At 39.9% G+C, this 17,102-nt stretch overlaps 1 protein-coding gene across 1 annotated transcript in view; it reads right to left on the bottom strand.

Moving 5' to 3' along the window:
- Nucleotides 1–299: 299 nt before the first annotated feature.
- LOC104132811 (cartilage associated protein) overlaps nt 300–17,102 on the bottom strand; it is a 22,699-nt gene continuing 5,896 nt past the window's right edge. Inside the window, exons 4-8 of the mRNA XM_009646146.2 lie at nt 16,721–16,892; nt 14,129–14,257; nt 12,464–12,609; nt 9,950–10,033; nt 300–808 (exon numbers count right to left, since the gene is read on the bottom strand). Of these exons, the coding sequence (XP_009644441.1) occupies nt 749–808; nt 9,950–10,033; nt 12,464–12,609; nt 14,129–14,257; nt 16,721–16,892 (591 nt within the window). The 3' untranslated portion in view covers nt 300–748. The remainder of the gene's footprint in view (nt 809–9,949; nt 10,034–12,463; nt 12,610–14,128; nt 14,258–16,720; nt 16,893–17,102) is intronic.

The following is a 17,102-nucleotide window of genomic DNA, read 5'->3' as shown; positions in this document are numbered from 1 at the left end:
TAAATATATCGCCCATCATTATTTTATGCAAGATTGGCCCCACCTCACACAGGAATGACATGTTGTTTCAACAGAAAGAGTAAGAACTGGTAGGAAGAAGGAATTATTTATTATTCAGTTCTAAGTGACCTCAGTTTCACATACTGGAATTTAATTTAGTTTTTAAGAAAGATCAACACTGCTTACAGAATTCTTTAACCAGTTTTTACAAGATCACTAGTTGTGCTTTGTTAATCTTGAATGTATCTTAACATCTTTCAGGTGCACTGGGATTCAGTATCACTTTATTCAACATCATAGAAAAAGACATATATAAATAACACAATACATAGCTCAGAAAGTCTAGAGGGACTGTTATGTCTTCCATGGTTTATAATCCAACAAAAGTTCTTTGGAATTTAGCCGTACTGTTATAACATAGTAGAACAGCACTGCAATGAGGAACCTTAGTGTCAGCCCAGAAAATACAAATAGTCTGCTTTGTTGTGTTTTTTGTAAAGGACAGAAAGCTCAAGAGGAAAACCCATATGCACCAATTCTGTAAATGCACAGTGAAAAGCCACGCTCACGGAAGGGTCAGTGCAGCATGGAAGTGATCTTTCAGGAGTGGGTCTTGTGACATAAGGAGGAGTTTAAAGGAGCAGCTTTGAGGTATATCTAACTGAAACTACAGGTGACCAAAAACAATAGTAAGGAGCAATGGTGAGTCTTCACTTTTGTAAAATACTTTGTGGTGCGCTTCCACTCATCAGGATTCCTTCTTCTCCTCTACTTCTAACAGCTCATCAAGGAATTCCACAACTTCATCCTAGAAAGGATTAAATTTAACAGAAATAGTTTAACCCTGTGCTGCAAAATCAATGGAAAAATTTAACCATTTTAATCAAAACATAAACTGTAATAATAGGTGTCTAAATATTTTTTCACACCCTTCATACAGAAGCTAGCACAACAAGCCTATAAAATGCAAGTAAATGGCTCGTATGGGGGTAGCACAAGTACTTGCAGTGACACACATCTTAAAAGAAGGAAATGTTACACTTCACAGTAAATCCTCTTGTACTTTTTCAGGCATTTAAAGAAAGAGACAATGAAATCCTCAACCTTAGAAAGTAGACGCATAAACGTTCAAAGCACCTGTTAAACTATGAAATTGTTAAAATATCGTAAAACATTAAAGAATTTTAGAAAGCTTCAAAATTCAAAGCAAAAGCATTTTGTAGAACCGTAACTTTGACTTTGCATCTGTCTGCGCTAACCGTTTCTGTCCTCTGTTACATCTTTTGACATGCACCTTCTCCATTTTCAACCACAGATCTTCACATGCTGTGCTTCAATGCAGCAAAAATGTAAAGAATGAGAGATACTGGAATGTTTCCCATACTGGAAACAAATATGTTGGGTTTAGATACAGTCCAGAAAATACTATCTTTACAAGCTCCACTCTGCTAATACAGGGTACCAACACAACATAACAATCCAACCTGCTTTATTAAAACTACTCCTGATGTAGTTATATGTCATATACCATAGTCTAATGTCTTCCTGCAGCCAAGCCTGAGTACTTTGGGATGATACAGCCCCACTAGCTGGAATTTACTGCCTTGTCAACCAAACTACAGTTACTGAGCTAAAACTTGTTGTAAGGCTTTTTCCAAAACAAATCATCACCTTCTGATAGAAAAATATTCTGCTGGAAAATGTGATCTGCTCTTACTCGCTCTTATGTTCAAAATAATAAGAATTTATAATAGCTACGGTGAAAGCAAGTCATCCTTGCTTGGATGCCCACTCTCCCTCTTCCCTTCACCCTTCATTCCAAGCCTTTGTGAACTGTATTAGGCTTCTGAGTCTGCTTGATGAAGACTGCAAACAGTATTTTACAATCCTAATTAAATGTTAAGCACATTTTTGTCTAGAAAGGTATTCCTTAGGAAGACAGCACCTTCCAAACAGTTGCAGTCTGAGACTCAAAATTTTACAGTTTTCTATTCTGGTGAGGATAGGGCATTAAAACCTCTGTCAGTGAAAATTACAAGCGGAAATAAGAAATTTATGTCTATTTTGAATACAACAATTGTATTATGGATATGGTGATTAAAAAATTAACATCACATTTTTCAGAAGTGTGATTAGCCAGGAAAAAAATAATGAGAACCAAGCAAAGAAAACTAAATGTGGGAGGAAAGCTGGCCGAAATAACTGCTGCTCTTGTTCCCTTGCTTCACAGTTCCATCTTAAAGGACTGTTGAGTTTTTGCAACTATGAAGTGGTTTCAGCAAGTCCTGAAGGATGGCAATTTATTTTGCTTTGAATTTGTTCAAAACATCTAAGTATCCAATTCAATAAAAACACAAGAAAAAATGCCAGCACTTTCATATTCCCTACTTGTCTTCCTGGTTGCAGGAAATCTGGCAACTGGAAAACAGGAATTCAACATTTCTGCACGTTTTCCTTTGTTAGAAGTATTTTGATTGCCTAAGGAGCCCAATCGTGGGAGGAACTCAATACCACTTCACAAATGCACATGAAGAAAAATAGCCACTAGGTCCAACAGCCACCATGCAAGCAGTTGAAAGCTACAGAAACAGAGGCAGAAAGGACTTCAGGTCAAGTTTTTTAGCACAGCTCCTAAAACTGGTGGCACAAGCATTTGGGTGCCTCTTGAAGGGCTACAGGCAGGCAGGTCCCGTTAACACTGAACAGAGTTACGAGACTGGGAATACAGGTGTCTACTGCAGGGGTCCCAGATCTAATTCAGACTGTTTCTTTTACACCTCAGGATCATAGTTTAATGAAAGAATAACAGACACTAAAAAGGATCTCTCTCCTTGGTCTACCTGCAAAGACAACCGTCAAAAGGTAAGAGTCTGAGAGGTGGGGTTAAAGGCATAAGCATCTATTCTATGACTCTATGCACTGACTGGATGACCTAGAATTAGGTATAAGGAAGACCTGGGGATTTCAATACAGAACCTTTGGTAACTCAACCATATGGGAACTTAATTAAATTCGTATTATTGTCACACTCATCAGTAAGGTAGGTCATTTCAGAAGACAAAGAAGATGCAGAGAGAAGTCAAGTTTTTTTCTTCTGGTATGTTTTCAAATTCAGAAACTCATAAGGAGCCCAAGTTTTAAATGGAAAAGGATATTTAAAAGCAACAGTATTTGAAAAAAAATCTGAAATTTCAAGTGCCTGAAATTGACCTCTAAAGGAAAGTATGATAGAAGCTGTTGCTATCTAATGAGAAGTACTGGGGAGTAAGAGAGGTTGAATTATGGCAAAAATATAAAAATAGTTGCTGAAACAATATACATACAAAAAATATACTGTAATGCAACTGAATAATTGCTGGATGTTGGTTATTTTTGAAGAGGCAAAAACTCCAGATTACAGTTAAAGACAAACAAAACCTGTCCTTAAAGTATTTTTGCCTGCGCCTTCATGGTCAGAATGTAAAACATTTTCAATTGTCCATAGGGTGGTTGGCAGCCTAACGAAAAGGCGATAACGCTCCATCAGAAGAGCTGATCCCATTGCCACACCAGCAGCTATGATCAGACTATCACTGTCTTTGCCCCATTAGCACTCAGTTGACACCACATCAGGCATTTTGCTGAAGTCAGCAAGTATTCCACAGGTGTTCATTCCAGGGAATAACTTCATGCTGGCCTGCATACCTGGAGCCTGAAAATCATTCTCTGATATGATTTAAGCATTCAGTGTGACAAGAGTTCCTCCTGTTAACTGGTATGCTCTTTGGCTCCTACCTACCTTAATAGGAAGGACAGCAAATTTCACATGCACAGTCAGCTGCAAACCCATAATTCTTTCTGCTGCCAGCTACTAGAAGAGACAACAGCCACCCAGTTCTAATGCAGGTTACATAAATATGCTTCTCCGACACAGTGCTGATGTAAATCAGAGTTGAGCAATATATGGCCCAAAGCGTGATGCAGCTGTCTGGCTTGTAGCTAGTAAAACAGTAGGTGAAGTCTGACTAAGCTTGGGGAAGAGAAGGGTTTGCCGCCAGACCAGTGCAAGCCTGATAGTTCGGCAGCTAACAACTGGAACGTACGCACATGAGTACTGCTTGGTCAACCACGGTGAAGCACACCCTCATTAGCAAGCTGGCCCTCGGTCCACAGTCGCTGCCTCCTGGTTTGCACTGGAGGCCAGGTACACGCTGCAGGTACAACAGCTCTACTGGCACCCCATAACCTCCCTCCCTGTGCTACCAACCTCTTCCGTCTCCCAATCCAGGGACAGTCAGTGGAAAGTGGGAGAGACAGCAAGGATGTATGGGGAAAAGATGGGACAGGTATAGCCTGAAATATGGGAGGCATGATATCGAACAGCAGTAGGGGAATGCTCCCAGACTGGTGTGAATGGTAGGAAGAATCAGAGAAGCTGATCTGATCGACTGGAGCCTCTAATTATCTGTCAGATATGCAAACTGAGTACCCTTGGCTTAGATTAACAACTGAACAGAGGCACAAACAGAAAGAACAGGTTTCATACCACAGTAAGTAATTCAAGAAGGTTTTACAGAGGGTACATGAGTAGGCGGATTGTAATAAAAAATAATTTTAAAACAGAGTTCTTGGTCAATTCTGAATAAGCTAACCCAGGCTAGTGAGATTGGTGCACTGTTGTAAGTGAAGCTAGAGCATTTGAAAAAATAAGTCCTAAAAAGGAGAAAAATGCAGAACTCCTCATTTATTACCACAAGATGAGTGTCCAAGACCAAGGTACACATTGGGCCAGGGATTGTTGCCGGCCCTTCCTTATGCAATATTAAATGCTGTATTCACACGCACAAAACACCACCTTTTAGAAGAAATGTCTGTATTTTTGGAGACTCCTAGCCAGCTATTAAAACAAACAGCAAAAAGCTACTAATACGTGGCTCAGTTATGGCCCGCTTGAAACTGATGGTCCAGCACCAACTTTTCTTTTGACAGCAGCATTTAAAAATTGTAGCAATCAGTAGCAGTTGTACTGCTCACTGACAGACCCAGACGCTTTGCCTTTGGTTGCTAAGACTAAGCATTGCCTTCTGTGTAGCAAATATTAATCATTCATGGATCCTTGCCTCCACCTACGATGTGTTCCATCTTTTCTCAGTGCAGACTGGAAAAGTTATGGGAAAAAATAGCTTTCTTGCAATAACCCATACTTTCCATGCAGATCTGCTGATGGCCTTTTCTATAGGGATTCCATATGCACTGCAGTGGGATAGCCTGTTCTTCAGGGAAGCCACAGAGAATATTAAAATAGCAGTGTTCTAGGATGAATTAAGATCTACAGAAAAATATTATTACGGCCATGCTTTCATGCGTGATTATCAGTGAATGAATATGAAACAGTCTTTATCCTAACGCATGCAACAAACTGAGCCTTAAGAGACAATACACATAGCAAGAAGAATTGGCTGGATCTTTGTTTCCTTATAGTCTATGAGCTAGAAGGAAAATATTTATCCCACAAAATGTCCCCCAGCTGTCCTTCACAGCAAAAAAAATCAGATTTTGCTAAAGTCCAAAGATCTTAATGACTGGAAACTTGTTCAATAGTGAGAGCAACAGATTTTGTTCCTGCATGTATTGGGTGTAGGTGGCAAGGTTGTGGTAGTGGGAGGGGTTGCAGGGGTGGCCTCTGCAAGGAGAGATCAGGACTGCCCTGTAACTGCCCCGGTTACTAATTTGAATAACTAATGGGAGTAGTGACAAGGAGTTAGTTCATGAAAACCAACAGATTGGGTTCACGGACGAATAACCATCTTACAAGAGAGAAGACAAAGGTTTGATAAGGCTGACTGTGGAGGACACATGCTCCATGGGCCTGATAGAGCCTGCAAGCGAACACCACACAGCCCACTGGCCAGTGATATTTTGGGGGAGAACAACATTATTTTGGGATAACAGTAAGGCATGTGTCAATGAGTGGCTCAGCCTGAAAGGTTTATTCAGCATTCGACCAAGAAAAAGTTCCTTGATCTAACCTTCAGTTAAAACACGCGAGTTCACTGTAACCACCTCAAAGCCCTCCCAGATCCTCCACGAGCAGTACAGACCAGGCTGGACATTCCTTGCATTCTAGCAGGGGAAAAAAAAAATCCCTCAATTCTTTGTGCAGAAAAATTATTTGGCCCTTAACTTGTTTATTTTTCAGATACTTAGTCCACAGTGTGACCCACTGTCACATGCTTTTAGGGTTTTTTTTTAATATTAAAAGAGCTTAGTTGTTCTTTACATGTATGTTAACTTCTTTTCTCAAATATGTTTCCATTTCATTTTTTTAATGCTATATTCTGAACACGTAACTGTTGTCTTCCCACATACTATGGGAGATTGCAGTACACTGCAGTTATTACAATAGTATTTTACAGTAATCCAATAAATGTGCTTTCCTCTTAACATTTTTATAATGCCTATAAAACATGAGTCAACCCAGTTTCAGAGCAGCTTCAACACTGCTCCCATTGCAGTGAAAACAGAAGCCTTCTAGCGGCTTTGTTTCTGAGCTCCAGCCACATGGGCAGTATCTCCACTAGGAAATGATCATGAAAAAAATCTTATCTTTTTTCTTTAAAGAAGTGTATGTTGAATAGGGACTATAAGAATGCCAATTATCTGCCAACTCTCTCTGAAATAGATGCCACCAGCTCTTCCCAGCGTAGCGGTGCTATTGTAGCCATGTTGGTCTGAGGTCACAGGCAGGGCAGGGTTTACAGGTCTGCATTTACGACTTGCCATTATGAGTGCACTTGTATAAATCATTTGAACGTATGCAAAAAGTGAGTTAATAAAGCTAATTAGTGGTTCCTGAACAGAAAAATAGGCTAAGTCAGATTATTATTTGCTATCAGTAGTCTGCTGGGCCCTCGTGCTTTGATGCTATTCCACATGTTCTCTTTCGCCCAGTCACATCAGTTCAACACTTATTCTCCTTTGCATCACACTTAGGAATAGAGCATTTGGATTTCAGCTACTATACAAATGGACACACACATCACATACAAATAAAAAGAACAAGATGCCAAAAAAGTGGGTCAAAGCTGCCAACAGTTTTTCACCTACTGATTAAGTACTGAAAGAAAAATCACACTGTAGGATCATCCCAGCCAAATACTTGTGGTTCTTATGTAATTTAGCAGAGCTAAGTAGCTATCCCTGAAAAAAAATTCCTCAAGAACACTGATTTTAGGGGCCAGAAACATGTCTCATACAATTAGCATAGTGCTGAAGTTGTATCTACACTAGCTGAGTATCTGGCTCTTAATGGCATTTCAGTTTGCTGTTTAAATCTGTGCAATACTAGGAGTTATATCTATTATAGCCTTTATGCATTACACATCTGAACAGAAATCAAAAAGCTTGACTATCCATGGCCAACTCAGATGACAACACTGTGTAATGTTCTTTTAACTTCACTGTGGAAAACTGTAAGGATATTTAATAATAATTACTTTAAAAAAAGAGTAATTTGTAGCTAGTTGGCGCTAATATTTTCTGTCACCTCTACAGTGTTAAATTTTTCATTTCCTTGTGGAAAAACATTAATAAAGTAACACGAACAGGACAGTAGTCCTGTAGTGCATATGCAAAAATCATTACTGCATGTTCCAGCCTCTGCAATTACTGCAATGTATTATTGCAAGAAGCCACATGTTCTCACTCACTTTGGTAATGGGATTTAAAAAGACACACGGATGATCCAGCTTACAGGAGCACTGAGAAGTCTGAATAAAGTGAGATTCTCCACTTGGGAATAATGACATATCACATAGGAAGAGATCCTTTTGCCACATCAATGCTTTTGCTTCACTCAAGGAAAGAGAATGGGTTTTTTTCTGCAGATTATTTTATGGGCTTGTTGGCCACAAGCAACTTCTCAGACAGCAAACACAGACCACAGAAACTCACAAAAGGTATGGCCTATGGTCCAATAAGCACATGGTTTAAATAGAGTGCACTAAAAAGAGAGGTTTCCTCCATCCTTACAATTTTTAATAAAGCTTTTACTGTAACACCTTATCTGGGGTTTTCATCAGTTTTCAGCGTTCCTATAGAATAAACTTTTCTATCTGTGCCAGGAGAAATATTAAAAAAAAAATAAAATTCCACTTACACTACCAGGTCCTGCCCATACAGCAAAAACTGCAAGGTAGCGATTTTACCTTTGTGCTATTCCTGCTCTGTCTGGACTCCCTGGAAGGCTTCTGCAGCCAAAGAGAACTTCTGGTAGCCAGGGATTTATGAGTTCACTACCAAAGGCCAGAGCCAAACCAGAGGCACGGACAGCCTCCTTCCCTCCCAAGTTCTTCAGCCCTAGTAAATCAGGGCACAGGAGCCCTTCAAGCTTTTTCTCGTGAGAGGAGAACGATGACTTTCCTAATATGACGAGAGTGTGGGGTAGGGGTATCTGTGGCATGACCAGGCCCAGTAATTTTGGTTGTTTAACCCAAACATATAATCCAGTGCAATGTGACTTCCTTGACACTTCCCCAAAAGTTTAATTGATGTTTCCGCTGTATTTCCCTCCTGCAGACATCTATAATTGCACCAGTGAAATGGGCTACAGGAACGAATGCCAGCAAATGAATGCTTGTTTATTCTATAGACTGTGCTTGAGGCTGAAGATTGCTTCTCTGATCCCTTCTTGGGGGATATGGGGAAAGCCCTCACAATGGACTGTTTCTCACCTTCCTTAATTACTCATCCCTGTGTTTTGAAGCAGCAGATGTGAAAGAAGGAAAAATTACAAATTAAGTTTTTGCGTAACATAAGAAAACATTATGGACAAAGCACAAACCAACAAGGGAATATAAAAAAGTGCTCAAGTATTTCCCACCCTGATGAAAATCCATAAAGACTAGCCCTCATCTAAGCTTAACCTTATAACAAGCTTATTAAACTGTCTTTCACAGAGTTTTATCACAATGGAAACTCTTTCTAAAGTCTGGTAACCTTGCAATGGAATTTTACGTATAGAGTTGTTTTCAGGTCACCAGCATACTGAAGGCAGCACAGATATGTTATTATTTCTCCACTATAAAATATTCTCTCTCCCCATGTGCTGGATAACATAAAAATTGCAAAGGTGATTTCATTTTTTAACACTAGCCATCTTTTTTTTTTTTTCTAACTAAAAAAGACCTCAGCAGTGTTCAAGTACCCTGCCCCATTCCATAACTGAACATAGCTCTTTGCCAATGCCAGCAATGAACTACTCCATCATTTGAAGATTTTTTTAAACCTTTAAATGAAAGGTTCTGAAGACAAAGCAAAACAAAAGGCAATCCAAAGCCTCCATGATTTATACTTTAATTTCAGCTGCAGGAGACAAAGAAATGCCCTTTCAACAATTTAACTACTTTTCTTGCACAAAAAAACCACTTTACATATTTCCAGTCTAATAGTAGTCATTACATGCTATTTGGCGATGAATTCCAACCATTTAAGAAGCAAGGCTGGGTGACCAAAATGTTACTGTACAGAAAAAAATAACAGGTAACAAGACTTCCTTTTGACAAAAAATTACAACTTCTGGACAAAATTATAAGGATCTTTAAATCTAATTTAAACAACATTTCAGGAAAAAAAAAAACCACAACAGGAAAATGTTGGGTTTAAATATATATATACTACTTCTCTGCCCCCTGGTGTTATAGCTTGCAAAGTGGATTTTCTTTTTTTGTGGGCTTAGTGCATTATATTTACCTTTGTATTAATACTGCCCATGTTTTTTTAAATGGTACGTGATGTTCTTTGTGTTTGTTTCTTATATTCCATTTACAAAAGAAAAATTTATGATAAACTGGTCATGGTTACAAGAAGATTTTTCCATACTAACTAAATGCTGGAATTCCATCTCTGTATCATCTTCACTTTAATGTGACTGCTGTTTTTTTGACCACGATTTCCTTTCTAGAAAACTCACCTCATCATCATCCATCAGATGTTCCTTTGCGAACTCATACATTTCCAACTGGAGTGTGGTTATGTTGTGGTATCGAACTGCCTCCTGTCAAAAACCAGAATTTCTGTGTTACTTTAGGGTAGCAAGACAGGGGAGTGTCATCACATGTCACCTGAAACTATTCCAGTGAAGCCAGACCCATACTTAGTAGAAGGCAGATCCTGGGGGGGTTAAAATGTTTGAGAAAGGAAAGAGCAGAAGAGCAAGCAGCATGGATATCCAGTGTCTTCTGTGGATCTTTCTAAGCACAGGCTCCACCGGTGTGAGAAGAACAAAGCACTCTCCTCTTTCTCATGTTTCAAAGCATTGGCGAGTCTGAGAATAAGGAATGAGACTGCCAGAGCTGAGCAGCAGGCTGTGCCTGCATTCCAGCGGGCTTTGGACGTGAGAAAGCCTCTGTCTCCCTGTGCGCTGGCGTATGGCGGCAGGCAGTTCTGGGAAAAGGAGACACTAAGCTATTTTGCATGATAATGACTCACCGCCCCAGCCTGAGTCTGGGCTAGGGAAATTCTGCATGGTCACCCACCTGTCCCTCCTCACTTCCCTGGCCGTTTGCTGGGACAGCGCAGTTTAGCTCAGTCACCTACTCTCATATTTGTGAATACCAACAGTAATCTACTTTGATTATCCTGTTTAACTCTTTGGGGAGGAAAACAGGAGAATTCCTCTTTCACAAGAACATCTAAAGCTTAGTGCCAGAGCCAAATGCTGGTGTCACCACTTTGTGAAAATAAACCATTATGGTTTTCGTGGCAAGTGATTAGGACAGCAAGCAACTTCTGTTCATATTTACATGGATCAAAGTACAAGAAAATACAGCTGTGTGCATTTAATATTTTATATCTAAAAATTAAATTTTCTGCAGTCCCCAGCTCCTGAGAAGTTATCAATGAAACATTCAGAGTTAATGTGTAGGGCCCTTGTTCTGTCCTCTCTGCACATGTATACCAAATCTGTCTGTGGTTTGTAGTTTCATACTGTTGCTACCCCTCACTCCCACCACTGTCAAACATTGTCTCCAATATGGCTATAAAGCACAGTTCTGTTCCCAAAAGCAGTGACAAAGGACTGGTCCCTTTCCCCTGTGAGCTGAGTCAGACTCACTGCTGCTGCCTGAAAGAACCAAATGCATTTTTGCTGTCTTCTGTCTCAATTGGCCCTGCAGGGCAGGCCTGGGTTTCCAGTGTGCAGATACAGTGTGTTGCACATAACTCAACAGCTGTCCACAACCAAAAAATGCTTAACTCAAATGGAGTGGTATTTTTGACTTGAGCTGGCTGGCCTGAGAGGATGCAAAACGTAATTATCAAATCAGTGTAGCCTATATGATGCATACATGAACTGCTCTGCGGTGTTACTACAGACAAAGCCAGTCACCTAAGCACTACGTACATATACTGAGATCAATGCAGCATTAAGAATCAAGGGATATGCCTATGGGCCAGTACAGGTCTCGGTGATTGAGCTGTCTGAAGAAGCAACATGGGAAAGGCAACTGGAACATTAGCCCTGGGGGTGCCTGCTGTTGCTTCAGCTAGGTTAACTTAAATGACTTCCACAGTGAAGTCGTGCTGTAAAAGAAAGAGAAGGCACTAAATTTAATTTGTGGAACATGTTATTGCTAATGACTAACGACTTGTACAGCACATACCACTGATGCCTAAGGAGTCACTCAGGTGTCACAAAGCAGTTCAATTCAGTTGCATGGCATAACATGGAACATAACTGGTAACAAGAAATGACAGAAAATGCAACTTGATTGTCATGAGTCCAGGCTGCAGGACTCCAGAAACGCAGCAAAGATGCTTTTATATGTAAAATTTCCTTGGATATGGGAATTTAAGAACAGCATAGAAACCCATTTTTAGTGTCATTTGTCTGATGTTTATTGTGGGTTCTTTGCAGCAAGCATTCTAACTGAGATAACTAGGTGCAATACAGTTGTGAGCCTTTTCCCATCATCATCCACCTAACTACGTTCTAAACTGAGTAAGTGGATAGTGAGTTTAGCGGGGGTTATCATATCTGGATACATTCCAATGCACAAAGAACTTGAAATAACAAGCAGGTGGGCAGGTACATGTTGGCAAATAATAAGTGATTGACAAAAGCCTGAATGTCACTGGAGTGATCTTTTCATCAGGGGATTTCAGGGGCCAGATGCTTTATTTATCGAGGTAGATAAACATATAAATATACATAACTGGCAGACAAGTACTAGCGTGAATTTACTCGTCATATCATATTATATCCTATTATAGTATATTTCAGCGCAAAGGGAAGAACTATAATGACATTCACTGCCTACATTACATAGTACCTCTCTGTGAACAACTTTCTGTATGATGTTAATAAAACAGTATGTGTTTTAACTCCAGAACCAACAGGTAACCTCCATTTTCACAACCTCTGACCCAAAGAGTTTCAGGGAAATATGTGAATGTGTCTAGGATGCATTTTAAGTAATTCACTTACCGATCTGGGCTGAAAATCTTCTTCTGTAAGTCCCCATTTGTCTTTGTGGTACTGATAATAGACCATGTTCTGTTTCATTACTTCATCTTTCTGGTCAAACAGAAGGTAACTAGCAGCACAAGAAGCTGCATTCTTCATGTCATTCACTAATTAATAAAAACAAAAAAAAAAATCCAGAAAGGGAAATGAACAAATTCATACTATTATGTAATCTCTGAAAAACTCTGATGGAAACAGGACCCATTTTCTACCTCCCCACCAGCTACACAGAAAGGAAATAAATTGCTTCCCAGAAAGGATATGCTATTTTTGTGTTCTGAAACAGGTAACGCCATGATTCAGAAATGGGGACTTAGGTCTGATGGTTTTCTATGAAGATCCTAACCAAATGTCCCTCCCAGGTATCCCAGTATCTGTGAGGTATCAGCCCACAGCTTGGTGATCACCACTGGGGCATTTATTACAAAATAAACAAACAAAATTACACCCCCCTCACCCCCCCTTTTACTAGCATTGACAAAGAGGGAAGAACCAATGTGTAAGATATGTAGTCAAATAACAAGCAAAAGTCATTAATGACTTGATTCTACATGGCTGGATCTGTCTCCCCTTTGGTGTTGGAGCCTGCAGGAGCAGCTATAAGGGCTACATGTGCTCTTTACAGTGCAGGTGATTCCTCAAGAAACCACAAAATTCAGTAAATGATTTACCTATCAAATGTGTAATCACTGAGCACCAGAACACTACAATTTCTGTTAAGTGGTCCCCTCTTTCTTCAAAACCTATTTAGCCTCATGTGCCCCATTCTAACAGTATTATAAGAATCTACTAGGGAAAAGCAAATGCTATGAAATACTCTCTAGGTTTGCCCGTGGAAGAAATTCTGAACAGTAAATTGAAAATTGAGTATTTATTCCATAGAATAAGTGGTGTTATGTTAAATGTGTTGCCTTGGAGCTATACATTCAGCTGCTGAACAACCATGGGGGTCTGACAGCTGGACCACCATGGCTTTTTTGCACAAACCATGGGTTTTTGTACACAGATGTACAAAATGGGCCTGTGTCATTGCACATGTTCCAATGTATAGGAAGTGGCTGACACTGCTTACCCTAACATGTTATATTACAAGTTAATTCAAAAAGGTGGAAGAGTTGGTAATCATTTAAGCATCTAAAATACATACAATTAACATTTATCATTTACATGAAACTGAAAAGTGTAAGCAACTTGTTCTGGCAGTAGGTATCATATAAGGAATGAAGGGCAGTGATGGATCAGATCACACTGACTCTGTAACTGCCTTATTTTTCCAACACCAAAGCGGAGACCAGTCACAACCATGCATAACTTAAAACAGAGGGGCCTGCCCTGGGCAAAATCCAGCCCTTATGGGACTTACATTCAGCAATTTATTTTGTCGTGGACAATTTTATGAGCGTGGGCTCTATACGTAACATTTATCTCCCATGTCTGTTAACTACAGTTATATAGGGAGAAAAAGATGCCAGGCAGTTCAGACTTTCTGTACCAGAATAGGTTAAAATGCAGATTCTGGAGGCCAATATTTACATTCTAAAACATTATAACTAGAGGGAAAAGATATGAATACAAACTGTCCCACATTATCCCAGTGTTATTTAAGCACATTATAACACTACTTACATTTATAATAAGCAAACTGCAAGTAATGGTACATGGTGGCCACAAATTTCTCAACAACAAAGCCTCCTATAATGGGCGTCAGATTACTCTCACACTGCACTTTGCATGCAAGGACTTCAATATAATGATCTAGAAGAAATAAAACAACACAAGATATGGATATTGCACAGTGAATTGCTATAACCCCTCCCATTAGCTACCCATTAAAATTTGGCTTTATAATGTTCTCCTGGGTCCTGTGCATCTGGATCTTGCTGCTTGGAAGTACTGAGCATCTACAACTCCATCTGAAATACATACAGTACTGGTAGTCAGCCCTTCTGCAAAAATCAGCGTGGTCTGGACTCAAAATATATCAAAGCAGCAATTACAGAGAACTAAGCAGTTATGTTTCACTGACCCCTACAGGCAGTCTGTGGTGGTAGGTTTTATATAAAGTGTTATGGAGTATCACATTATTTCCTAACTGTGAACTTAACAGTGGGTTGGTTTTTTTTTTCAACTTTTGAGAGCCTTTGCAATTTCCTTGGATTATTGCATGAATAAGGTCCCCATGCTGCTGAGTACAACTGTGTCACAGAGAAATACAGCAGGTGATTGCAAAATAAACCTCCAGAGATGGCCACGTTTTGTACCTGCAGTTTGGGTGTTCTAAAAGAGAAGAGAGACACGAATATGCTGCTCACAGAACAACTTTCAGTCAGAAATGTTTAAGTTCACAAGCTTACCTGGTCTACAAAAGATTGGTACAATGAGATTAGGACTAGAGTTGATCTTATCTTCAAGAAAATACATTCTGAGAAAACCTTCCGTCAAAGAATTTAAAGAGTTTTCAGGATATATCACATCAGACAACACCACCACACAGAAATATTTTAAAGCCTTAGTTTCCCTGTTAGCCACATTTGGCAGGTGCAAGCAAGTTATCTGAGCCTGTGCAGCAAGTCTCTGACCAAGGCAAAAAAACAGCAAAGCCCCTTTCCCCTGTTTTCATCTCTGACAACTCCTAATATGAAGAACACTGAAGCCAACTAAAAATGACTGGCCAAATGAAATTACCAGTCCTGCCTTTTACAAGAGCAGGGGAGTCTCCAGACACAGCAGTGTTCAATTCCAGCTGGCAATTAAAGCCAGAGATGCAAGCTCCTCAGTGAAGCGATCCCATGCAATGAGGACAGCTGGCTTCCAAAGATAACTCATTGCTCAGGGATAAATACGTACCTAGCCCAATGACCAAATACCTCTGGTTAACATTTTTTGCTACATCTACTTTCTGCAGTAGAAACCTTGGAGGCAGGATATATCTCCCTAGAGCAAGAGCATGTTCAGCCCAGGCAGTGCAAGTAAATTTGAATTTTCTTATCTCTGCAACAAAGTATTTGAAATGCATGCATATGGCCATGATGACATCATGCAGTAACTCCTACCTTTCCTTCTCACCACTACTGCTGGCATTGTCCTTTATTTCCAGGGAGGAAGAGGAAGGACGACAGCAAGTGCCAATCACGCCTGAGCATGGACACTCTACTCTTTACAGTGGCTTGGGGATTATCCCGATTTCAGGGGTCTGACCCACTGAGGAAGAAAGCCTGTGCTTCATGCTTTATCACATGATTTGACCTTCCCTCCTTATCTGCTGTCCTAGGCACCTGCCTGCTTTGCCCAAGAGTAGAACAAGGCTTGAAGAATAGGCTGCAATAGCTATTCCACGTCACCTACACTGGCGGATACCAGTTCCTCACTGTGAGAAACTGCAGAGCTCTTGTACTTTACATTTACGTATCAACATACTTCACAAAAGTTCCCCCTCACCAACACATCTGATGGCTTTAAGACAAAAGGTTGGGTTGGTTTTCCTTCCAGCAAGTTAGAAATTCTGTTGCATTTTTCATGTTTTTATCGAGAAAACATACAGGCATTCCCCAAAGACTGAGCCCAGAGCACTGGAGAAATGACTTGTTTCTTTTGCTACCAAAGAGCATAGGAAACACATATGTGCCATTTTGACAGCAATCAAAAGTGGTATCTCTTTTTCTTTGCAAAGCAATGGATTTTATTTTTAAGCTACAGACTAAAGAAAAAGAAATCTGCTAGCAAAACTCTGCTGTAGGAAAGATGAAAAACAGGCAACAAAAACTTGTCGTATTTATGAGAAAGGAGATACATATGAGCAGTGGTACACAAATCACAAAGCAGATTTTGAAGGCAGGCTAACCACTGTGCCTCAAAGGCAGCCAAACTGATATTGAAATTACGGTCAAGAGATCTGTCTGGACAAATACTGCTAGCTGGATGGAATAGTTGTTATTACTTACACATCTATTTTATTCTGACACACAACTTCCATGTTAATGGAAGAACTCTCTGTTCGTGTTTTCTCACAGCCCTCATTTATGTTACTGAAAAGAAGAAAAAAGTAAACCAGAATTCAAGCAGTGTTCAGTGAAGCTAATAAACTCATATTGGCCCAAACTGCGCAGGGGGTGTATGTGCATTTCATACTGCAAAATGAGGAGCAGGACTTTGGTAGCTAATCCCATGGATAAAATACACTTTTGGGACATTTTTCCTTACTGTTTCCTAACCACTCACCTGCAATGGAGAGATAGAAGTCTTTAAAATCTTTGATCTCTCGGGAGCCTTCACAGGCTGCTGTACAGTCATCGTAAGCTTTGAAGAAATCAGGAAGAGCCAGTTCCATGTCTGAGATGGATGTTCTCCAATTGTCACCGTTGTATGCTCTCACAGCCCTGACAAAGAGATTCTGAAAAATTGGCAGGGCTGAAAACCAGCAGTAACTGATCTATGGAAACCTGTGTGTAAACTCAAATACAGTAAATGATGTCTCTGCGTTTCAGGATTACTATAGTTATCCAATTAATATGAGGACAACAACTACAGGTGACTAATGGATTTTAACAAATATTTCCGAGAGAGCAGAGTACATAATTCCATTTCAGATCAACAGAAAAAC

This window comes from Egretta garzetta, unplaced genomic scaffold (assembly GCF_000687185.1).
Source record: "Egretta garzetta isolate BGI_Z169 unplaced genomic scaffold, ASM68718v1 scaffold409, whole genome shotgun sequence".
Classification (NCBI taxonomy): domain Eukaryota; kingdom Metazoa; phylum Chordata; class Aves; order Pelecaniformes; family Ardeidae; genus Egretta; species Egretta garzetta.
The sequence above is the reverse complement of the archived record's forward strand: the minus strand, read 5'-3'. Positions and strand labels throughout refer to the sequence as shown.